Source organism: Phyllopteryx taeniolatus, chromosome 4, assembly GCF_024500385.1.
Source record: "Phyllopteryx taeniolatus isolate TA_2022b chromosome 4, UOR_Ptae_1.2, whole genome shotgun sequence".
NCBI classification, from domain to species: domain Eukaryota; kingdom Metazoa; phylum Chordata; class Actinopteri; order Syngnathiformes; family Syngnathidae; genus Phyllopteryx; species Phyllopteryx taeniolatus.
This window is the reverse complement of record NC_084505.1, coordinates 10,316,596-10,342,112: the sequence shown is the minus strand read 5'-3', so window position 1 is coordinate 10,342,112 and position 25,517 is coordinate 10,316,596. Positions and strand designations below refer to the sequence as shown.

The following is a 25,517-nucleotide window of genomic DNA, read 5'->3' as shown; positions in this document are numbered from 1 at the left end:
GGGCCGGTACGGTGAGCGACTGGTTAGCACATCTGCCTCACAGTTCTGGGAACCGGGGTTCAAACCCCGGCCCCGCCTGTGTGGCGTTTGCATGTTCTCCCCGTGCCTGCGTGGGTTTTCTCCAGGCACTCCGGTTTCCTCCCACATCCCACAAACATGTATGGTAGGTTAATTGAAGACTCTAAATTGGCTGTAGGTGTGACTGTGAGTGTGAATGGTTGTTTGTTTATATGTGCCCTGCAATTGGCTGGCGACCAGTTCAGGGTGTATCCCGCCTCTCGCCCAAAGATAGCTGGGATAGGCTCCGGCAAGCCCGTGACCCTAGTGAGGATAAGCGGCAAAGAAAATGGATGGATAGGCAAATGGACGTATTGAAAACGTATAGTATATGTGCACCTTTCATCACGTGTGAATATGAATGTAAGTAGCACACAATCTTCAATTGTCAATTGTCTTCATCACATACTGTAACCTGTTATCTTCTTCCTGCCTCTCCAATAAAAGCTGCTCGGGCTAAGGTATTGTCTTTCGTAGGAACAAACTCAGTCATGGTTGGAATGTAATTGTATGAATGTAACTTGACAATGCATACCCAGCATGGGAATGAGACCTAAAATGAACTACGGCATTTGGATTGGGTGGGGGAATGAAGAAAGATGGTTTTGTTTATGTGAGGTAACACCAGCTGAACAATGGCGGACGGTACATTTGGTACCTGGGCTTTCAGTGGGATTTGCCTAACTTAATACACGACTTAATACCACCACCAGCACGTTGCAATTTCAGAAATCATCAATACTAAACAAAAACGCAATATAACAGCATGCAAATGTGCCATGTATGTCATCTGGAGCACTTCAGAATCAATGTTTATCTAATGACTTGAGAAAAACAAACAATTGTCATGAAATACATCATACTTACTATAGATGCTAATTATTAAATGTATTAATGTGTGCAGATAACTACAGACGTGTTAGTCGAACTTGGCATGCATGATCAACCAATCAGAGGACAGGAAAATGCTGACGTCATTGTGGGCCAGCTCGTTGGCCCTGTGAGGAAAATTTGAAATCTGATTAGTTTAAGAATTAGCCACATTGCAAATTTTGTTTGAGTTATATTGCCCAGCACTACTGGTTCTGAAGGCCCTGGGCCGATTAGAGTGACATGGCAGGCCTACATCTGATTAGACAATAATAATAACAAAAGATATTGAAAAATCACATACTGGATGCAGTGGAGCAAAGAGAAATGCTACAAAATGAGGAAAATAGACTGTTGGAAATAAATTAATCCAATTTCATGGAACAAATGTTGGAATTTAGGTTGTACATGTAGGTGATAGTTTATAGGACAGCAACGAAGGCCTTGCAGGCGCTGAAGGCCCTCCCCTCCTTTTGAATTACTCTTTTCTCTTCCATAACACTGGAAAAACACAACAACAGCATATAATGTTGGTATGACCAGAAAGACGAAGAGCTGAAAGGCACTGAATGCTGATTATAACATTGGAAGCAGGAGGCTGCAATTTGTGGGTAGAGTTGATGGTTTACGGAGAGAAAAGGATCAATGAAAGAGGCAGGAGGTGAAAGTGAGATGGGAATAGACACACGATCGGAAATCTGATGAGTGGAGGTGGAGCGACGGATGTATGGAGGGTTGGGTATGAGCAACAGAAATCATTTGTTGTAGCTTAAATTTGGATTAGTACTGACACTTATCCCAAATGAAAGTGTGCGCAAGTGTTAAGTTTGTGTGTTGGCAGCATTAAAGGAGGGATGTAACGATTTGTCAAAAAATGCAAACATTGGGCTTCACGCCCCTGGGAGGGTCACCCATGGCAAACAGGTCCTAGGTGATGGACCAGACAAAGCATGGCTAAAAGACACCCTGAACTGGTCACCAGCCAATTGCAGGGCACATATAAACAAACAACCATTTGCACTCACATTCACACCTACGGGCAATTTAGAGTCTTCAATCAACCTACCATTGCATGTTTTTGGAATGTGGTAGGAAACCGGAGCACCCGGAGAAAACCCAAGCAGGCACGGGGAGAACATGCAAACTCCACACAGGCGGGAACCCCAGTCCCCAGAACTGTGAGGCAGATGAGCTAACCAGTCATCCAACATGCATGGTAGGTTAATTGAAGACTCTAAATTGCCCGTAGGTGTGACTGTGAGTGGGAATGGTTGTTTGTTTATATGCGCCTTGCGATTGGCTGGCGACCAGTTCAGGGTTTACCCCGCCTCTCGCTCGAAGATTGCTGGGATAGGCTCCAGCACGCCCGTTACCCTAATGAGGATAAGCGGTACGGAAAAATGGATGAATGAATGAATGTTGCTGAGCGCTATTAACCTCCAAATATTGTCATCTCTCCATTGTTGCCACCCATTCAGTCCGCACAGGTACCCAGCCGCAGCTTTCACCCTACAGTCTCAAAAACCTGACAAAAAACTTGTTGCTAGAATAGTATTTTTCAAATGAGTAATTAAAACAAACAAAAGGATTGTAGTCCTAAATGTGCAAGGACAAACACAATCTGAAGTAGAGAATTAGGCGTCGCTGCAGTTACAGTATGTCCCTCTAACACATTATAACTAAATCCCTCCCCCCCCCAGTCTTCATGTGACACTCGTGAGGGTTTTTTATATGCATTTAAGCCCGTAAGCCTGGAAAGGCAACCGTAAAATAGCAATCTAGCTGTGACTTCGGAGTGCTTCGCTCACTTTTTTTCACCACAGTTTATATCCCCCCCAGTGAAATACAAAGGGAAAACACTTTTATGCCTACGAGGGACAAGCAAACAGTAACTTAACTTCCTTTTTGTCGCCAACCAATACAGATTTCCCGACTTAGGTAACCGCCACAAGCTCTCTTTTTTTTACCACCAGTCACACCACATTTTGATATGTGGCCGTGCGACTGTTGTTGGCTGGGTTTCTAAATAAGACGTTTGTCCCCTGACATACAGTATGAAGACTTGTTAATAATGGTATTAGCCGGGATTTCTGTTGGAAACTGCTCACGAATCCTGGCACTCTAATGAGCAAAAATGAGCTGCCAATCAAAATCTGTTCACAGATGTCAGAATGAGCGCTTTTGCGGAAATATTCTTCAGGCAGAAATACTAAAACGATAATCAAATAAAAAATAATATTAGTTCAGGTACAACACTGTATAGACTATCTCACAAAAGTGACTACACCCCTTACATTTTTGTATATTTTATTGTCTTTTGGGCCAATGCTGAAGAAAAGACACTTTGCTACAATGTAGTCAGTGTACAGCAGTATACATGTACACTTCCCTCAAAATAACTCAACAGTACATATAGCTATTAGTCTAAAGTGCTGCCAAAAAATAAGTACACTCCTAGGTCCAAAATGGGCCCATGATGGCCTAGGGAGTAAGAAGATTGCCGACACGCTGATCTGCAACATGGTGGCCAAGACCATACAGCACTTTAACAGGACAGGTTCCACTCAAAACAGGCCTCACCATGGTAGACCAAAGAAGTTGAGTGTGCAAGCTCAGCGTCATCCATCCATGCGGGGGCTGGCAGTGATCAGACCACACCCCCCATTATGTATGAATCAATTATTACATTTCTACCCTTAGGAGACCTTCGTACATGAACAAAACCCAAACAAGCATGGGGAGAACATTCAAACTCCAGAGATGTTCCAAATTAGATTCGAAGCCAACTCCCCTGGCTGTGAGGCAGACATCCTAACCACTATTTGTGCTACTGTAGGGTGAGTCAAGTCTGTAAATCTATTTGTTGTTTTATTTTGTGTGAGCCAGTTAGTTTGAAACTGTCATTGCCATTGTGAGGCCCAATGACTGTGTATAATCCTTTCTAGCACACACAAATCCATTCACTATTCTGCTGCTTAACCACAGGTTAATGGACAAACTGAAGCAGAGCAGCCAAAATACAGCCCACCAACATCTCCAAGCTACAGTCTTAATAAGCCTTGACGTTGCTATAGCAAGCTCGATGGGAATCGGAATACAATTTTTATATCGTTACCAGCAGAATGAAGAAAACATGTAATAATTAAGTATATAGTAATAATTATATGTTAAGATAAAGAATGTGTGGGTTGTGTCAGGAAGGGCATCCGGCACAAAATTGTGCCAAAAGAGTCATGTGAGTGCCTCGCTATGGCTACACTTGATTGGACCAGATGAAATTCACAACAAATATAATGGTCATGTTTACTCAAGAATGAGACGGTTAATAAATGTATATATTCCATTAATCATTGTGTGACTGTGAATTAGGTCACTGTAAAAAAATGCTTTAAGTATGCTAAGGGTAGAAAAGCACTATAGTAGTGAAGCCCATTTACTAATTACCAATTAAATAAAACAGTAAAATTCCCCCTCAACACACACACACTTTGGGATCCCTCCTAGTATTGTGAAGTGTAATACAATTTAAAGTCCCTTTAATTTATACAGTATAGTGGAACCTCCAAAAGGAAACACCACCCAAATTTGGAGAACAAAAATGAATGCCTCAAAAGGCAAACAAAGCTTGGACTTCTAAGATGATCTTTTGTGATATCAGCAAATCTTGGCTCAGTGAGCATCTAAACAGGATTAACTCCACAACTGTGATTTGCATTTTATTTTTGTGTGCATGATACTACGACAGAAGTGAATGCTTCTGGCTGCTCAATACAAGAGGTCAAATATTATTTTGATGTATTCCAGCAATACCTACAAAATGTCGCATACTGTAGTGACAGCATTGCTCTCTAAACACCTTTACTGTTCTCTTTCTATTACGTCTGGTAAGTGTTTTCAAAGGGTGAGTAGTTTTACTTTCTTTTTATGTTTCTTCACAGCGGTTAACCTTTCTTTCTACTTGTATGATAGTGATAAAATATGACTTAAATTCCCAATACAGTTGTTAAAGGTTTTCAGATGGTAATAGTTTGAGCCTGGAAGAAATGCATTCATTTTGCATTATTTCTATGGGAAAATGTTTTGCCCCTCCTGGAAGCCGTCACCTTATTGTGGTGGAGGAGTTTGTGTGTTCCAATGATCCTAGGAGCTAAGTTGTCTGGGGCTTCATGCCCCTGGTAGGGTCACCCATGGCAAACAGGTCCTAGGTGAGGGACCACACAAAGCATGGCTAAAAGACTTTGTATCGATCCGTTGTGGTAAAGAGTGAGCTAAGCCGAAAGGCGAAGCTCTCGATTTACCGGTCGATCTACGTTCCTACCCTCACCTATGGTCACGAGCTGTGGGTCAGGACCCAAAGAACAATATCCCGGATACAAGCGGCCGAAATGAGTTTCCTCCGCAGGGTGTCCTCCCATAGAGATAGGGTGAGAAGCTCGGTCATCCAGGAGGATCTCAGAGTAGAGCCGCTGCTCCTCCACATCGAGAGGAGCCAGATGAGGTGGCTGGGGCATCTGATTTGGATACCTCCCGGACGCCTCCCCGGTGAGGTGGTTCGGGCACGTCCCACCGGGAGGAGACCCCGGGGACGACCCAGGACACGTCTTTCAGCTGGCCTGGGAACGCCTCGGGATCCCCCTGGAAGAGCTGGAGGAAGTGGCTGGGGAGAAGGAAGTCTGGGCATCCCTACTAAAGCTACTGCCCCTGTGACCCAACCTCAGATAAGCGGTAGAAAATGAATGGATGGATGGAAAATGTTTTGAAATTACATTTATAGAACATCCCATGTCACAGAATGGATTAGTTTTTGGGTTGTTTTTTTTAACCATTTTTGTGAAATAAATACTGATGATTTTTTTGTGGTCCTTCACTATATGGTGGGATGGGATTAAATCAAATGTTCCCTGTGGAGACGATTGCGGTTGGTGAGAATGAACGAGATTAAAAAACAATAACATAATTGAGGAAAAATAAGAAGACACACCAGCTAAAGTATAATTTAAATGGAAGCCATTGCTCTCTTACTTTAGCCCATAAGGCCCTAATTTCAGGAATTTCTTTCCAAACTTTAACCTTAACAGTCCCTTCTTAAATGCCAGTTGCTGACAACATTGATTTGGCTTTAAGCCTTGCTGTCCCGCATACTTTTATTTTGTCCTGCAAACATTTATTTTCTGCCATCCTCCTCTAGCTCCAACTCATTCTATCTACCGTTACATTCTTCCATCATCAGCTTCTGTTCATTTGACAATATCAGCAGTCAGGTAATGCTTGTATGAGAACCTATGAAAAGGAAAGGAAACTGGATAAGCTGCCCTTTAAGGGATTTATGTATGCTTATTTGAAAAATGGCTTCAGTGGGCAATTTGGCATACAGTGATGATTCCATTTTGGGTGAGATGATTTTAGGATGAGGCAACATATGCAATGCAACGATGTGCTGGTGCTGTCTCCCATTTAACATGTGCAATGATGCAAGCAACCACATGTCCACAACACAAGGCTGTAGATGCCACCTCTCAGTCTCTTTCACAAGGTGTGAGCCTATGCTAGCATATGGAGATACTTAGTCATCCAGGTCACAGTAACCTATTAAGAAAAAAAACAAAACACTAAATTGAAGGCAACGTGATGTCTTGTTTGGGGCGAAAGGCATGTCGCTTTCTATCTAAAAGGCTTCTTATTCAGCTCTGAAGAGGCGGAGCCTTTTGAATAACCTTTTCTCCAAAAGGCTCTCCACACTCTCAAAGTATTTCCGATAAAATATCTTCAGCCACAAAGAAATTGTCCACTTGCCTTTGTTTCAACCTTCCTGAATTACTGTTTACTGCCCATTAACATCACGGTCATCAGGCACTGACTCATCCCACCACAATAATTGTCGGTTTCACCTGCTAAAATCAGACTAATAGTCAAAACAGAGATGACAGTCTCAGAAGAAATTTCTTTGGCCGTAAGACATGACCCACTCTCAACACTTGTCTTGTCATGCAATGTTCTTCATCCTGATGTTAATATGCATACCAAATCTAGCACAAGCTTTTCATATTTGTCTTATTTTTTCCATGAAACGGGGCTTAATGACTCATTTAGCCATGAAGATTTTACTATGTCATAATGGTTTTCTTGTACCAATATATTAAAAAACACAATTTTACTTGAATAAATCATCAATGTTTAAGGCTATTGTTATCAATCAAGTTAATCACATTGATATCCAGATAATAATAAAAGTAGTACCTTTCACCTGTATATTTGAAAAATATTAAAACACGAGTGGCCCTTGAGAATAAGAATCAATGGCAGATTTAGCAGAGAAATAACAAAAATTTTAACTCTAAACTTCAGTTTAGAATCCATCCATCCACCCTTTTTCTGAACCGCTTCTCCTCACGAGGGTCGCAAGTTTGCTGGCGCCTATCTCAGCTGACTCTGGGTGAGAGGCGCGGTCGCCAGCCAATTGCAGGATACATATAGAGGAACAACCATTCGCACTCACAATTCACACCTACGAGTCTTCAATTAACCTTCCATGCATGATTTGGGATGTGGAAGGAAACCGGAGTACCTGGAGAAAACCCACACAGGCACGGGGAGAACATGAAAACTCCACACAGGCGAGGCCAGAGTTGAAGCCGGGTCCTCAGAACTGTGATGCAGATGTGCCACCCCAATTTAGAATCCATCCATCCATTTTCTGAGCTGCTTATCCTCAAAAGGGTCGCGGGAGTGCTGGAGCCTATCCCAGCTATCTTCAGGCAGGAGGCGGGGTACACCCTGAACTGGTTGCCAGCCAATCGCAGGGCACATAGAAACAAACAACCATTCGCACTCACATTCACACCTACGGGCAATTTAGAGTTGTCAATAAACCTACCATGCATGTTTTTGGGATGTGGGAGGAAACCGGAGTGCCCGGAGAAAACCCACACAGGCACGGGGAGAACATGTAAACTCCAAACAGGCGGGGCCGGGGATTGAACCCGGTCCTCAGAACTGTGAGGCAGACACTCTAACCAGGCTCCACCATGCTGCCAATTTAGAATCTTGTAATACATTTTTTTTGACATTTGACTTTTCTTTTTTTTTTCAATTAGCAGATTGACACAGAACAATAACACTAGTATTATCTGCACTAATCAGACCTCAGTGCTAACATCTTTGCAAATCTCTTCTGTCATTTTGAGCTCTGGCATTATTATTGCAACAAATTGTGGTCACATTTTGGCATTTGACTAAGCTATGTTCCTTTAAGTAAAAAAAAAAAAAAAAAAAAAAAAGATGAATTGCATGTGACAATGTATTAACTTTTAAGGCATCTTGATGGACTTACAGTATGCTTCCATACGTTTGATTAGTGTAAAGGTCGAGTTCAAGTTCAAGAGGCACCGTACTACATGTCCTTCATGCTTGGATTCATCCAATAACTTTTTGAGCCTTTCATGCTGTCAATCCTTGCTACAATACATGTGTGACATCCATGTTATTGTTCCCTTCCTGGGAGACATCCATTAATACATGGACAAGAGTGTATGTGTGTGTTTGTGTGTGTGTGTGAGAGAGAGAGAGAGAGAGACAGAGAGAGATAGAGAGATGAGAAGGGAACACAGGATAAAACAATGCATAAAATGCAGACAGAGAACTGAAACAAAAGAGGCAAAAATATTCCCCTCCTTCTTTCCATAAAGTGACAGTCATGCTGATGTACAACCCTGGCAGAGGAAAGTTAATTAGATAGGCTGCGTTACTCAGATATGACAGACTGAGAGGATAGAGAAGGAGGACATGTAAAAGAGAGTTTTCTGAACTGTGTTGTGAAAATCTATAACAGTGCATTGTTTCTGTTGCCGAAAATATATATCATTAATCTGAATTTGGTATAGGCTCCACCCCATGATATAAAAAAATAAAGCAATGGGTGCCCTCGCTGCAAGCTAAATTTCTGTTCAGTGCATATTTATCGGGATGAAGTTGTGTACTTTTCCTGATTAAGGGCCAGTGGGCAGTGGCAAGATAAGGAAAGAGGTGCAAGAAGAGCATATGAGAGGATTCTAAGAGGGTTGTGGACAGGAGGAAATGAGAATTGCGTTTTGAAGAGGATCATCAAACTCATCTTCTCAGACTGATATTGTGTGTGCATGTGCGCGCGTGTGTGCGAGCGAGAGAGAGAGCGATAGAGAGAGAGAGAGAGAGAGAGAGAGAGAGAGAGAGAGAGAGAGAGAGAGAGAGAGAGAAAGAAGTGTATTTGGTATTGAAAACTGTATGATGGAACCTGACAGTGTGTCCAATGGATGGGGCATTCTTCTGTTAATTACAGAATTAATGGCATACTATGCTCTACTGGACACATGCACTGTCGCATGTGTGCACACATAGACAGACACACACACACACACACACTGACAATGGCCAAGCATGAGTTTGTACTCCCACGTGACAGGCTGTTATTAAAAAAGACAAGACAGTAAGACAGGATGCTAGTAGAACACACACATGATGGCAGCGGATGACAGGGAACCTCATCAGAGCACCTTTAATGAAGTCACTTTCCCAAACACAAGAGAGGAGGGGAGAAAAGACGGAGAAGGTCGCTAGATTGATGACGCTCATTAGCCTAATAAGGTACTTTAATGAAGGGGTTCTATACTGTCTTGTATCTAGAAACACGCAAACCAGATGGGATAAACGCACATTCATTCATACATTCATCCATGTAAATTTCATGGCATACTAGAAACACAGATTAAATGATAGAAGCACAGATTCATTGCAGACTGTATCATGCCAATCCTCCAAATTCCTTTTTGAAGATCATCTCAAATACTGTACACTCACCTCTCCTTCTGAGGACTGCAGCAGGAGGTCTTTCCTACATGACGCCGTGAAGTCTCCAACCCCAGCATTCACCTCCACACCTCGGGGTGCCTCCAGGGTTAGTGTCCGAGTTGGGGATTCAAGCCTGAGAAATATAACCACACTAATTTTTGGGAAAACAGTAGATGTTATGATCACTATGGATGAGTACATGATGTGAATGTTATAGAAGGGTCTCCAGGTTCTTGTAACAATGAGCGCTAAGACTAACTATTATAGCAATTGGTGAGGTCATTTGGTGTTATACTGTACAGTACCCACTCTGAAGTTGGATGATCACTGAATAAAAATTCAGAAGATGGGTGTAGCGTATATTGGTTGAATAAAAATGTAATTAATTTAGGAGAAAAGAATAAGCCGGAAGCGATGCCTGCGTTACTTCTGGTTTAGCGTAATTTAAAATGTAATCGTTAAAATCAAACGAATCTGTCTCGTAAAGGGGTACCACATCACTTTTTATATGTATAAAATTGAGGGAAATTTTTTATCAGTCTCGTAATCTGACGGTTGCTACACTTTATGAAATTTTGAGTTCTAGATGACAGAGGCTTACTTAAACTCAACACAAACAAAATACAACCAAGAGTGGAATTTCATAGAATATTTAATGACATCAACAAGGGATCTAGAGAGAAACACACAAAAGGGGTCTAACAAAAGAAAGAAAATAACACTAATAATGATAAAGAGAAGGAAATTAAGCATACGAAAAAGGAAATAGAACATCGTGTGTTGGACTAAACTGGAAAACGCGACGGTTTAACGCATACATTCCAGACGCGAGAGAGAGTGAGAGAGAGAGAGAGAGAGAGAGAGAGAGAGAGAGAGGACAAAGTTGAGATTTTGTCTGAAGCTAGTAATTTCCCTGAAATTATTAGGCACTAATATTGTACAGTCTGGCAAAAGCTTGCCGTGTCTACTCACGAGCGTAGGTTCAAGATGGTGGGTGGTGGTCTCCCTCCGGGCGCGTCACAGGAAGGAAGGAGACAGATTTGGTTGCAGAAGAAAAAGATGCAAAAAAATGAAACAAAACAAAAGAGGCGAAATAAGATAAATTGTTGTTCGTCACGCCTTGTGGGGAGAGTATGACACTCTCTCTTCCTGCCTTTTTTTCTGTCTCGCTGGCAATTTTAGAGCGATGACGCTTGGCTGGACGCGTATGTGGTACCTTGGTAGCAGCTGCCCTGATCGCCTAGCGGTGGCCCACGGATAGGCTGGGAAGCCGAATCTCTTCTCATCCCGGCCTTCGCGGTTACTGAGCCGTGTGCCCGAACAAAGAAAGGGCAAGGGGGAAGGGGTGGCCGAAGCCAGCCTGGCTGGCAAGCTGCCAGCAAGACAAGACTTAAGAAGTCAGAGGAGAGAAAAACACAAGAGAGAGAAAAACACACGAGCGCCAGGGTTAAGTACCCCAGGGGCGTGTCGAAGAGGGACGGAGAAGACCCCACCCATCAGCTTGAATCTTGTCTACAGATTTGTTGAAATGGGTTTAAAATCATATATTAATATAAAATAACATCAACCTGGTACTCTCTTTACTCACAGGTCAAGCACATAGAATGCTTATACTTTATTTTTGGCAAATCAACTGCTTATGATTCAAATCACATTTCATGCTGCTTGGAGTCACATCAAGACAAACCATTCTCAAAATCTCCCAATTGCTCTTGTAAAGTTGACACACTGACACAGACATCAAGGCATACATTTGGAATATTTCTGCAGTTCATGAAATATTAAAACAGACATTTATCCTTGGTTAAACATCAAGTGAGAGTTCACGGGTTCCAGTACTCTCAAACGCTAGTGGGTGGCGCCTTGCGTGCACCTTTGGATATTAAGCAAATAGTTTGTTGATGTATTTGCATCCTATCATCGATCGGTCCCTTTTGTTGTGAGTACAAACGAAGAAAGGACTCTCTGATGACTGTAAAACAAGATTTCGAGGGTACCTGCTAATTAATTTAGGGGCCACTCGAAGTCTCCTTGTGCGAGTCTCAAAACAGGGCGGCTTCGAAGGATGCAGTTTATCACACCGTGGGGAGTCACTGTGTCACCTCAGTTTGCGGGGAACATGTCCGCAACATGGGTAAAACATATGTGTTTCTTTGGTAGGACATGGCAACCAGGGACCTTCTTGTTGAGACCCCACTGACTGTTTTGTCCATCTAAAATTTATAAGTCCAGCAATAAAATAAACAATCTGACTAAAGTTGTGTAGAAGATTTGTAGCGTACTTCAAGAAGATAACTTTAATAAACAGCACATCCCCAATAGTTGCAGTGCTACACAAAAAGTCTTTCAGAGAATATCTTCATATGGACAGTACTAAAAAAACAAAACAAATTATCCTTGTATTGCTATGAGGGAATGTGAAGTCTTTCAAAAGATGTTACCATCTCGGAAACTCACTGTGAACACTGAATACGAAGAACTCAAAATTAACATTCTGAAGTGCTCAAAAGAGCATAGACTATGGTTGGTGTTGCGCTCCTTGAAGCGTGCAAGGTCAGTAGCTCTCGACACAAAGTTGAAAACAATATGAGAAGATTAAACAGCACGGTGGCATTAGATAAGTGCTACTGTTTCGCTCAAGGGTAAGCTGGCGAATCTAATTGAATAAAAGGCCCTTTTGACAAAGTGGAGTCAATTACAATTGATGATTGGGGAGTATAATAAATTAAACAAGCACATTCACAATGGAATCAAATTGGAAAAATGCTTTGCTATTGGGACACTTGTCTAGATATATTTTGTTCTGAGACTCTTCCTGTGACTCTACTCAGGGATTGGGAAATGGGGGGGGAGGTTGGTAGGGGGTATATTACAAGGCATTAAACAGATTAACCTATTGCATGGTGTCCAGTCTGTGGCCATAAGGGGTATTGCGGGCAGGGTCATCCTAATGTCCATCAATAGTTAAACAGATGAAAACAAGTCTTCTTGGTCATCAACTTTGAGCTCATAGGTCATTATTATGAAGGCATTCATTTTGGATAAATATATATATATTTTTTACTAAAACATCTTTAACATTGTGACATAACAACGAGTTGTATAATCATAATGCGATGCACATGCACTCTCACATGGTGGATGGTTGAAACAATAGCAGCCACAAGTCTAGGCAGGAATAAAAAAATGCACAGGAAAATAATAACAGAAACAAGCATACAAACTATGACAACTATAGCCTCATACTGTATACTGAAGTTAAGAAGGCTGATGAGATGGCTAGTAAAGCTACAATTGAAGGTTAAAAAACAATTCATTGGTACAAGAAACAACCAGTTCAGGGTGTACCCCGCCTCCTGCCCAATGACAGCTGGGATAGGCTCCAGCACGCCCGCGACCCTAGTGAGGAGAAGTGGCTCAGAAAATGGATGGATGGATGGTACAAGAAAGAGCAATAACAAGGATGAAAAAAAAAAAAAACACAAGCGGGTGTGGTTCATGAGACAAGGTCACAGAACAAGGAGCCTAATGCAGGCAATAGAAACTGTTCATTGAAACAACCTAAAATTAAACTCAAAGGAGACAGGTTGGCATATCTCACAAATTGAAACATATCTGTGATCTGTCTGTAACCCATGCTTTGGTCAACAGCTCAGAAGAGTAAAACATGACTGCACCCTGAACACCACGTCCGAGCTCATGCACATGGGCTCCAGAGTGTGTTTCTGGGTTTGGATCACCATGATGACAAGTGGTGACTTTTCTCCAGGGGGGCACTATATAGGCAGCACAGTGTAGGACTGGAAAGCACGTCCGCCTCACAGTTCTGAGGACCCGGGATAAAATCCGGCCTCGCCTGTGTGGAGTTTGGATGTTCTCCCCGTGCCTGCATAGGTTTTCTCCGGGTACTCCGGTTTCATCCCACATCCCAAAAACATGCGTGGTAGGTTAATTGAAGATTAATTAAGATTAGGCGTTAATTCCCCGCAGGTGTGGATGTGAGTGTGAATGTTTTTTTGTTTATGTGTGCTCTGCGATTGGCTGGCAACCAGTTCAGGTTGTACCCCGCCTCTTGCTGATAGTCAGCTGGGATCGGCTCCAGCTTGCCTGCGACCCTAGTGAGGACAAGCGGAAAATTTTGATATATTATATATATATTGTAGCGGACATGCTCCCACAACCTGAGGTGCCACAGTGACTCCCCCACAACTTGATGAACTGCATTCTTCCAAGCTGCCCTGCTGTGCAAGGCAGCCACCAAGGACGCCTGGCGTATGTCAGGGGGACCCTAAATTAATTAGCAGGTCCCCTCGAAATCTTGGTTTACAGTCTTCAAAGAGTCATTTTCTTGAACTGACAGCAAACAAAAGGTGGGGAGATCCTCTCCCCAATTGCAACAATTGCTGGGACACGGGCGCCACCCACTGCCGTTTGAGAGTTACTGCAAGGTGGACTGAATGGTTTTGTTTCACTAAAGATAAAAGGTTGGTTGTGAAATTTCACTCTGCAGAAATATTCTAAATGTATCCCTTGATGTCTGTGTTATGGTGTCAATTTGCAGATCCCGCTGGAGATTTTGAGAACTATTTGTCTCGATTTGAAGCCAAACAGCATGAATTGTGGCATTGAACCATGAGCAGTTGATTTGCCAAGTTTAAACAATCATTCTATATGCTTGATCTATGAGTAAGAGTACAAAGTTGGGAGTACTTTATATTAAGATATCATTTTTATACCATTCTTATGGCTAAATTGCAGACTGAAATTCAACTCAATGGGTGTGGTCTTCCTCCAGTCTCTACATCCCTGAGACACGCCCCCTGGGTATTTAACCTTTGGTTCCCGCCTCTTCTGCCTCTCCTGATTTTTTTTCTATTGTGTCCTGCTTCTCTGCTGTCCTGGCTGGCTTATCTCGCCAGCCACGGGGTGGCCTCGGCCAACCCCCTTCCATTTCCTTTGTCCTCCGGTCCTACCAGGTGCCACTAAGTGCGCGCGTTTTTGATCGAAGAAGCCACCATGCGGCTTCAATCGCTTTTCCGAGTTGCAATCGGTCGGTGGAGCCTCAGCAAGCAACTATCGGCATCTCGTACCGGTCATGCACGCAGCTAAGAGCAGGAGGTGGGCCCACCACCAGTTAAATCGGCAGGAAAGTTACGAGCGCAACCCGAGGGGACAACCATTTTTCTTGTTCTGCCTCTTTTGTTTTTGTTTTATTTGTTTCTTCTTCCACAAAACCTGCTTCGTTTTCCTCCTGAGATGCACGGAGAAAATACCATCCCCAGAGACCAACAAATCTACGGTCATGAGTACCACAGCAAGGGCTGCTAGGATGTACAATATTAGTGCCTATTAATTTTGGGGAAATTACGAGCTTCACACAAAATCCCAACTTTGATCTATCTCTCTCGCTCTGACTGAACGCATTCAACGCTCACATTTTCAACTTTAGTCCAGCAACACACAGTCCTACCTTCCCTTTTCGTTACCCTTGTGTTATTTTTTTTCTGTAGTTAGATCCCTCGTAGATTTAATTAAATATTCTATAAAGTCCCACATGGCCGACTTGTTAGAGCGTCAGCCTCACAGTTCTGAGGACCTGGGTTCAATCCCCGGCCCCGCCTGTGTGGAGTTTGCATGTTCTCCCCGTGCCTGAGTGGGTTTTCTCCGGGAACTCCGGTTTCCTCCCACATCCCAAAAAGACTCTAAATTGCCCATAGGTGTGAATGTGAGTGCGGATGGTTCTTTGTTTGTATGTGCCCTGCGATTGGCTGGCAACCAGTTCAGGGTGTACCACACCTCCTCCCCGATGACAGCTGGGATAGGCTCCAGCACGCCCGCGACCCGAGTGAGGAGAAGCGGCTCAGAAAATGGATGGATGGATGGATAAAGTCCCAGTCTTTGTTGTGTTTTGTGTGTGTTTTGTAGTTTAACCAATGAACCTCTGTAATCTAGAACTCGTATTTCTTAAGTGTAGCAAACTTTAGATTATGACACTGAAAAAAGGTTTCTCGTTGCATTTCCTAAATTTTATACAGATAAAAAAGAGACACGGTGCCCTTTACGAGAGAAAATAGCTTGATTTATAAAGTTAAGCGTCAAATCACTCTAAACCGGAAGCAAAGCAGGCCTCGCTGCTTCGAAGAATTTATTTCTTAAATAAATTATGTTAAGGTTTTATCCAACCGGCAATATACGCTATATATATGCCCTGCGATTGGCTGGCGACCAGTTCAGGGTGTACCCCTCTCGCCCGAAGATAACTGGGATAGGCCCCAGCACATCCACGACCCAGGTGAGGATAAGCGGTACAGAAAATGGATGGATATATATATATATATATATATATATATATATATATATATATATATATATATACACACACACACACACACACACAGCGGGTGAAATACGTATTTAACAAATCACCATTTTTCTCACCGAGTATATTTCCAAAGGTGCTATTGACATTCAATTTGTAATAGATGTTGGGAACAACCCAAGTAATCCCCACATACAAAGAAATTAGAACAGATAAAGTTAGAAATTAAGTTATGTGTAATAATGTGAAATGACAAAGGGAAAAAGTATTGAACACACCAACTGGTATTTATTTCATACTTTGTACAAAAGCCTTTGTTTGCAATGATTGGGTCAAGATGCCTCCTGTATGGAGAAACTTGCATGCATTGCTCTGGTGTGATTTTGGCCCATTCCTCCACACAAGCAGTCTTCAAATCATGAAGGTTCTGTGGACTTCTTTTATGGACCTTGAGTTTCAGTTCTTTCCATAGATTTTCGATTGGATTCAAGTCAGGTGATTGGCTGGGCCATTCTAGCATCTTTATTTTTTTTCTTTGAAAACAATTGAGCATTTCCTTGGCAGTATGTGTTGGATCGTTATCCTGATGAAATGTCCACCCTTCTTTCATTTTTATCATCCTCGTAGATGGCAGCAGATTTGTGTCAAGAATTTGCCCATTCATCCTTCCTTCAATAATGTGAAGTTTCCCAGTACCGTTTTCTGAAAAGCAGCCCCACACCATCATGTTCCCACCTCCAAACTTCATTGTGGGTATGTTTTTTTTAGGGTGACGTACAGTGCCATTTCTCCTCCAAAAGTGGTGTGAATTATGGCATCCAAAGAGTTAATTTTTGCTCTCATCCGACCAGACTAACTTTGGTTTGTCCAAATGTTGTTCAGCAAACTTTAAACGAGCTTTAACATGCCTTTTTTTTTCCAGCAATGTGGTCTGGGGGCGGAGTACATTACTCACTGTTTTCCTTGTGACAACAGTACCTGCTAAATCCAGGTCTTTTTGAAGCTCTCCACAGGTGGTCCTTGGGTCTTGGACAACTCTTCTGATTATTCTTTGCACTCCTTTGTCAGAAATCCTGCGAGGAGCACCCGATCGGGGCAAATTTATGGTGGTATGTTTGGCTTTCCACTTACCTATTATGGCCCCAACCGTGCTCACTGGAACATTCAGAAACTTAGATATGTGCTCGTAACCAATGACATCTTTCTGTTTTGCAACAATTATTTTGCAATGGTCTTGAGAAAGCTCTTTGCTCTTACCCATCATGAGAACTATTTATAGGCCATCAATTAGGACTGACCCAGCTGATATTCATTTGCACTGACAAGGGGCTGTTTGATTATTGATATATTTTAGGTGTTGTCTTGGCTTTCCATACCTCTTTGCACCTCCCTTTCAATACTTCAATACTTTCCCCCTGTGTCATTTCATAGTTGTACACACATCTTAATTTCTGATCTTATTTGTTGTACTTTCTTTGTATGTATCGATTACTTGTTTTATTCCAACATCATCACAACATGAAATTTTCAGGTCAATAGCACATTTGGAAGTATATTTTGTGAGAAAAATGGTGACGTGTTGAATACTTATTTCAGCCGCTGAATATAAAACTATAAATCAGTATTGGATTACCCTTGGTGACTCATTTCCAAGGCTATTCCAAGGCTATCCAAGGCTGTTTTAAATAATCAGACGAACCACAGAGAGAAAGATAGCACCCATTTCCTCCAAAGACATATACAAGCAATTTAAGTCAGTATATTGTATCTGAAGTTTTCAGTGTTTAATCAGTGTCAGTGTGCCATTATTTTAGCAGATACAGCTCTGTGTTCACATTCACCTGAATTTAAATGTGTAACAATGATATAAAACTTGACATTCGTCTTTTTAGTATAAATACTTAAAGCCTCAATCGTGAAATAAAATGAATTAAGTGCATTTTGGTTGAAAGCAGGTGAGGTTTATTGGTGAGACATGGTTCAACTGTTGTGCAGCGAGGTGCTTCAGAGTGGTATAATAAGTTTTGGAAGTAAGCACTCCACATTGGGCTTGACTTATTGATAGGTGAAAGAAAATGGTAAAAAAAAGAATATGTGTTGTAGCAGTCAGAGGTTATGAAGAGGAGAAACAAAAATAGAGAAAGGGGGAAAAACATTTTAAAAGACGAGAGAAATAGCAGACTCATTTAAAACGGCAACATCATTTACACTTGTATGGCCGTTAAGAATGTTAAAATATTACTTAAAATATTGTCATGGCAACAGTTTAACCTGGAAAAAATTATTCTATCAATACAATTCTTCATGGGAGAATTTACTGTACATCCAAACTAATTGTAGATCAACCAGTGTCCTGGAATGTGTATCTAGGGATTCCATTGATATTGTGATGTATCGAGGGGCATTATAACCCCAAATTGATTCCATTCTTCGGCAGCTAATCTGAGTAGCTCAGTGAAGTGCCATTATAAGTATCAAACAATAACAATTGATTTTCATCCTGTAGTCGTGCATGTGCAGTCGACAGAGAAAACAGTTCATTTCTCTGCCGTCATCTTGACACCTTCACCTCCCTCACATGCCAACACATCTTGTATTTCTACTGCTCAGCTTTACATTTGCCACGTAATGAAAAGTAACACATCCTCATTTTTGTCAGCTCCTAATTCCCACCAATAAATTATTCTGTCTACTTTACATTCTGTAAAGACACACAGGCCTTTTGGACAATCAAGAGAAAACAAATACCTAATGGTTTGAAATGTACAGTATGGGAAGCAGTTTTAATTAGATACTGGAGCTACCCTGAGCGGTAAAAAACTGGCAAGTATAGGAAACCCTAGGAGTAATCATCTTTGTGAGGCTATACACATGTTGACCAAAAGAGAGAAGAGTTGTATCAAACACTGCTCAGTTTTGATTGCCGCTGTCAGAGAGGTATTAAATTAACATGGTGTTAATTATTTTGGTCGCTGTTTATACTGGTGTAGAACTGGACTGCATCATACAGAGAGGAAGAAAATGCACCATTTGGGATACAGCTCGAGCAACATTGATCGTGCCGCATTTCAAGGGAATGAGAGTAGCTGCTATGAATGGACAGGAAAGAAGTCGGCTGTGATCATGCCCCCAACAGCATAGACGTTCCTCTTTTCGGCGCACTGGTGTGTACTGGACCATGAATTTACAATCGCCTGCATGCAGTTACGCCATGCGTCGCACCAGATTTACGCCAGTCACGAAAACAAAGCCCATTAAGTCTGAATGATATTACTTTTTTTTTTGTGCATCTTTCCGACAAGTCAAGCGGAGTTTCTCGACCGTCCACTCCAAATGCCACTCACAAACATAGAAGTATTGTAATTTATTGTGCGTGCGGCTAAATAATACTATTGTTGTTTTGGAGTACTGTATATGATTAATCCTCACACTGCGCTATCATGTTTATTGTGGTGCGTTTCCACATAATGTTTGAATGGATTGAGGCAGTGCAGGGCACAGTCATCAGGCCTGCCATATGAACAGCAAAGCCTGTAGCAGCACAATCCCAAGCACTCCTTCCGGAGGGCCAGGTGTAGGAGACAAGGATCCATGCTCAAGTTTAAGAGCCTAACAGAGGGAATTCTAGCAGATTTTAGACCGGCTACTGTGTGTACGTGACTCAGAAGTAAGAAATATAAATACATATAAATTTTGTACATGTTATGTAAGTATTGCATAACAAATATTTCACCAAAATTAGTGTTGTATATTCCTCCATTCCACTGTGGCTTATGCTAACAATCTTGACCACAGAAAATATAAATGTGCAATGCTACCATTTACCATCCATCCATCCAATTTCTTTACTTTCTTATTGTCACGAGAGTCGCGGGTGAAATGGAGCTTGTCCCAGCTGAGTATGGCTGAAGCTTACTCCTTGGTTGCAAGAGGACATAATTCTGCTTTACTCAGACACTTAAAAGAATTTACTGTTTTATGAGAAATTAAGACTATATCGACATTTAATCTGCAAAACTCTATTTTAAAAACGGCTAAAATCCTCCATTAATATTCTGCTAGAAATTTCATCAGCTCCCACCAAATGTGAGTTTTTCTTTTTTTTGACAATCTTACAAACTTCAGTGCTGTTAGTAGGCTTCACAAATTAGGATAGTTGTCTGATAGGTACTTCTCAAAGGAGGCATTTTGAAATTGAGTTATATAATCGAATACATTTTGACCAACGGAAAAAAAAATCATCATTAAAGGCATTAGTTAAACTGGCCTTCATAGTGGTACTGTTGGTGTGTGGGTGCATGTCTGCGTTATTCGTTTCAGGGAGTTCACCAGTTTTGATCCCTGTGATTTTCTTGAGTCACCTTATGATGCTGTAATGAGGTCTGAATAGTGTATAGTGTATTTACTTTTGCTTAAGATGTTTTCATTATAGTATAGTGACTCGTGAAGGTCCATGAATAGAATCAAAGTATAACTATATATAACTATATTCAACTATAACTATTTCCATTACTATTTTTGACGATAGGCCATTTTGGTTCATTTTCTATGGATCCCCAATGGGCCCATACCCCAACATGCCAGTACCCCAAACTGCCAGTATCCCAACGTGTCCGAGGGTACGAAGGGCCCGTTCATAGCTGCTTGCAGCTCTAGTTTGTTTTTGTAGTTAATGGAATTTATTTTAAGGGAGCCAAGAATTTTGAGAGATTGTCTTCTTATGAATTACCCTTCAGATAGTTTGTAATCCCTTGTAATAAAATATACTATGCAGTACTGGCATTAGTACATGTAAAAATTATTCCATGTTTTAGTCTGCAGAACCTCACCAACACGTCGCAAAGCAATCAGTTTGAACACTGTTTTTAGTTTACACTGTGGAAGTGATAGAGCGTGAAACAAAACAATGCGCAAATGGTCAGAAATGTCAGAGAATATTACTCCAGACTCCAGTTTAGGAGTCCTAATGATTATGATAATGTTATCTATGATTGCTTTTCCGCCTTGAAAAAGACTATAGCGCGGGCACCAGCGGGGTGGCCGCGGCCAGATAGGGTGGCCGATTTCAATCTGGGCCACCACATAGCTGACCCCACTGCATCAGCCTGATGTATGGAAATGTTCCAAGAACCAAGGCTGCTGTGTGGATGTGAAACAACAATAGGCCACAGGAACATTGCATCTGGGTTACGATTTTACCAAGAACTTAATGCTTAATACAGTACTAAAATGGTCATTTTGGTGTGAGGGGGTGTCTTGACTCAGAGTTCTGAATATTCATCCATTCATTTTCTACTGCTTTCCCAGTTGAATTTAGGAGAGAGGGTGGGTACACACTGAACTGATCACAGTCAATGTAATCAAATAATATCCACCAACCCATCCATATCACAGCCTCAAGCCTCATACCCGTTTTTATCAGTAGGCACAATTTTAAAAAGCCAAACATATCAATATTTCCCAGTTGATACGAACAGACGTGCCTTGCATTGATGTTAGTAGAATGTGTTTTGCATGGACATCAAAGACTGACAGTATATTTCACAATCTCCAGGCAATGCTATCCATCCATCCATCCATTTTCTGAGCCGCTTCTCCTCACTAGGGTCGCGGGCGTGCTGGAGCCTATCCCAGCAGGAGGCGGGGTACACCCTGAACTGGTTGCCAGACAATCGCAGGGCACATACAAACAACCATTCGCACTCACAGTCATGCCTACGGGCAATTTAGAGTCTCCAATTCATGCATGTTTTTGGGATGTGGGAGGAAACCGGAGTGCCCGGAGAAAACCGACGCAGGCACGGGGAGAACATGCAAACTCCACAAAGGCGGGGCCCGAGGATTGAACCCGGGTCCTCAGAACTGTGAGGCTGATGCTCTAACCAGTCGGCCACCGTGCCGCCCCAGGCAATGCTATTTAAAGCAAAATTTAAATGTATTTAAACATTTAAAGCAATATTGCTCGGGTAAAATGTTTATTTAAAAATGCCTGTAGACTTAACACATTTCATGTTAGAAGCAGTTTCACCCTGTAACAAACTGTTTCCATTATTTCCTATGGGGAAATTTTGAAAGCCAAACAAATCAGGGGTTGACCAGCATTCATTGATTGGGTTTGACCTTGGAAGTTTCACTTGTCAGCTGAATCACTTAATGCTTAACATTCCTGCCTTTTTCGAAAGCATAACGTTTGCAAAAGTTTATATTATTTTATAGCACAAAAGACCACCAAATAACAAACATTTTAGTTCTCAAATTTGTTAAAACTGTGTATCCACTTCATCTTTGTGTTGCAACATGTTTACCTGGTAGGTAACAGACATCAAAGATGCTGAGTTAAAAGCATCCTTTTCCCAGCTGGGGCTTGAACTGCTTAACAAAATGCTAAGATTTCAGAACCATTAATGGCTGGGCAATGGGATCAAGAATCACATCCAAAGCACTTTGTCTGTCCCAAATGGTGTAAACGCTCTATGAAGTCTCAGTATACATGCACTGGATGAAATTCATTTCCTCAGATAGTTGGATGGCTCGTCTCTGCTTGACCATTCATCAGGTGTATGCATGTCGGCAATTGTTTCGGTTTTAAAGACCTATGAGACACCAAGGAAGAACAGGAAAAAAATCAATTCGGATCCCCTGCAACACGATTTGTTTGCAAGGGGGAAAAAGTTCGATAGACACCCATGCCAACCCATCCCCATCGACGAATGGTTTTCGAGGGGCATCGCAAAAAACGTTGGCCACCCCACTGAAATTTTTGTGGCAACACCACTACTTCAGAGAGACTTGCAGAGGCGATTTGTAAAGCACATTTTTTGGTGCTTTATTTCAGAAATGCTATTGTCCAATTGTTATTTGGAGGTCAATTAATTATAAATCCTAAGCATGAAATATGTTGCCATTTAAATGAAACAAAACCTAGCAGTACTAACGGGTAGCACAGCATGTATGCCTCAAAGGGGAGAGAAGTCTTTAGTTCGAATCTTGGCTCAGGCCCTCCAATTATGTGAAGTTTACATGTCCCAAATGCTTGTATTGGATTTCTGAGGGTAACCCGGCTTCCCCTCACATTCCAAAAATATTCATGTTAGGCTAATTAAAGACTCTAAATATGTTGGTGTGAATGTGATTGTGAATGACTGTTTGTCCATATGTACCCTGGGATTGGCTGGCGACCATACGCCACCTCTTGACAGGTTAGCTGGGATATTTATAGCATTTTATTTTTTTAAACATACTTTTAAAACAATCTAAACACATAATAATATTGGAAGACAGAAGAACAATGGATAACACAAAAAATAAAAATAAATATACTATAAAAAAGTATAAAAAAGAGTAACAACTGTAGTAACACTGGGAAAAAAAATCTGCGATATAGTGGGACCAGGGGCGGCACAGTGGCCGACTGGTTAGCACATTTACCTCACAGTTCTGAGGACTGGGGCTCAAATCCTGTGTGGCATTTGCATGAATATGAGTGCGAATGGTTGTTTCTATGTGCCCTGCGATTGGCTGGCGACCAGTTCAGGGTGTACCCCGCCTCTCGCCCGAAGATAGCTGGGATAGGCTCCAGCACGCCCGTGACCCTAGTGAGGATAAGCGGTACAGAAAATGGATGGATGCGTAGCAGGACCATGAAGCGTGACTGCCAATATAGCATGGGTTTACTGTAAACGAGTGCTACATTTATTATGTTGAAATCTACAAATATATAAGGCATATTTTCCTGAAACTTTAATGCAGTTTACCACACATCGCGGAAGTTGTAACGAGAGTGTAATGTTGCGCAAGAGAGCTTTTTGGTCAAAAATGTTCGAAAAGAGACTTTTAAGTTTGATTTATATTTCCTATTAGACTTAGCTGACATTCTTCTTGCCCTTTCCTCTTCAGAGCCATTGAAGACCTCAACACCTTGCTATTTGTGACACAAACCCATGACCTTTTCATGTTAAATGTGCTGTCATCTGCCTCAGTGCCTCTGCCACAGCTATCTAATCACATCCATGAAGGCTGTAAAATATTCAAATTTTTCAAAAAGCCCTGAATGGGGCACTGACATAGGACTGGAAATATGAGGATCTAGCTTCAAATAGATCCAGACCAAATGTAGAAATATGGGATTCCAGAAGGCTTATGATTTCCTGTTGGCACCTGCAAGGAGGAAAGGCTGTTGCACTGCCCCATGAATCTTTCAGGTATACAAAAGAGAGAGAGAGGAGAAAGCCTCCGGCTGTTTCAAAAGGTTATATGGTCCCAACTGAGTTACTGAAGTGGCTCCTGAATGACTCAAGACACAATAGAATTTTGTCTTTCAGGGTAAAATGTGTATTTGTGTTTGTGTGTAGAGGTTATAGTGGAGGTGAGATTCATCCACTTGAATAATTTCAGCAACTGTTAGCAATTACTTTTTTGTAATTTTGAAGTTGTGGAGTGGATATCTATACTTACGGGCACAAATCCTTTTCAAAATCTGTGGAATCTTCAGCAGACAGTTTAACAATTATGTGGTGCTTTTTCTGCTTTTACGCCACAAACCTCGACTTTACAAATGTGCCTGCTGTGAAATGAATAACAGTAAAGTCTGAAGGAAAAAAAATAAAGTACATTTCATGATTTTGCCTCTGATGGGGCACCAAGCTGATAATTTAATCAGTAGTGAAAGACTAGCCAACCAATGTAACTGTGGTTTATTTATTTCATATATTCATGTATTGGTAAAACAGTTTGTAGCTGAGAACTTGTTAATCAAATACAACAAAAGTTAAGGGAAGTAAAACGGTACTGGAAACAAAGTAGATCCCTGTGAGGCATACATGAAAATGGTAATAATGTGTAAGATCCTAGAGTGAAGACATCAATCAGGCACGGTGAGCCCCCATTCATCTATCCATTGTCTTTACCCCTTATCCTTACTTGGGTTGCGGGCTGCCGGAGCCTATCCCAGCTATCTTCGGGCGGGAGGCGGGGTACACCCTGAACCGGTCGCCAGCCAATCGCAGGGCACATAGAAACAAACAACCATTCGCACTCACATTCACACCTACGGGCAATTTTAGAGTCCTCAATCAACCTACCATGCATGTTTTTGGGATGTGGGAGGAAACCGGAGTGCCCGGAGAAAACCCACCCAGGCACGGGGACCTCATGCAAACTCCACACAGGCGGGATGGGATTCGAACCCCGGTCCTCAGAACTGTGAGGCAGATGTGCTAACCAGTCGATCTCCGTGCTGGCGGTGAGCCTTCATTTTTTAAAAATTTAATTAAATTTATTTATTTTTTCTTAAAAGTAGCTGTACAATAACATGTACGTAATATATAGTGCTTCTGAGGCAGATAGCCTGTACACTTCCAATGTCTGTTTTTATTTAAAATAATGTAAAACACAGGATAAACAATAACTTAAATGCACATAGAACACAATGTTAGATATTTTCTGCTCA

The 25,517-nt window shown here is 41.7% G+C and overlaps 1 protein-coding gene across 2 annotated transcripts in view; it reads right to left on the bottom strand.

Annotated features, from left to right (window-relative positions):
• The window catches only part of LOC133476232 (zeta-sarcoglycan), a 305,172-nt gene that overhangs the window by 7,234 nt on the left and 272,421 nt on the right, over positions 1-25,517 (bottom strand). For both annotated transcript variants that reach the window (XM_061769346.1, XM_061769347.1), the window contains exon 7: positions 9,760-9,883. In XM_061769346.1, coding sequence (XP_061625330.1) covers positions 9,760-9,883 — 124 coding nt within the window. The remainder of the gene's footprint in view (positions 1-9,759; positions 9,884-25,517) is intronic.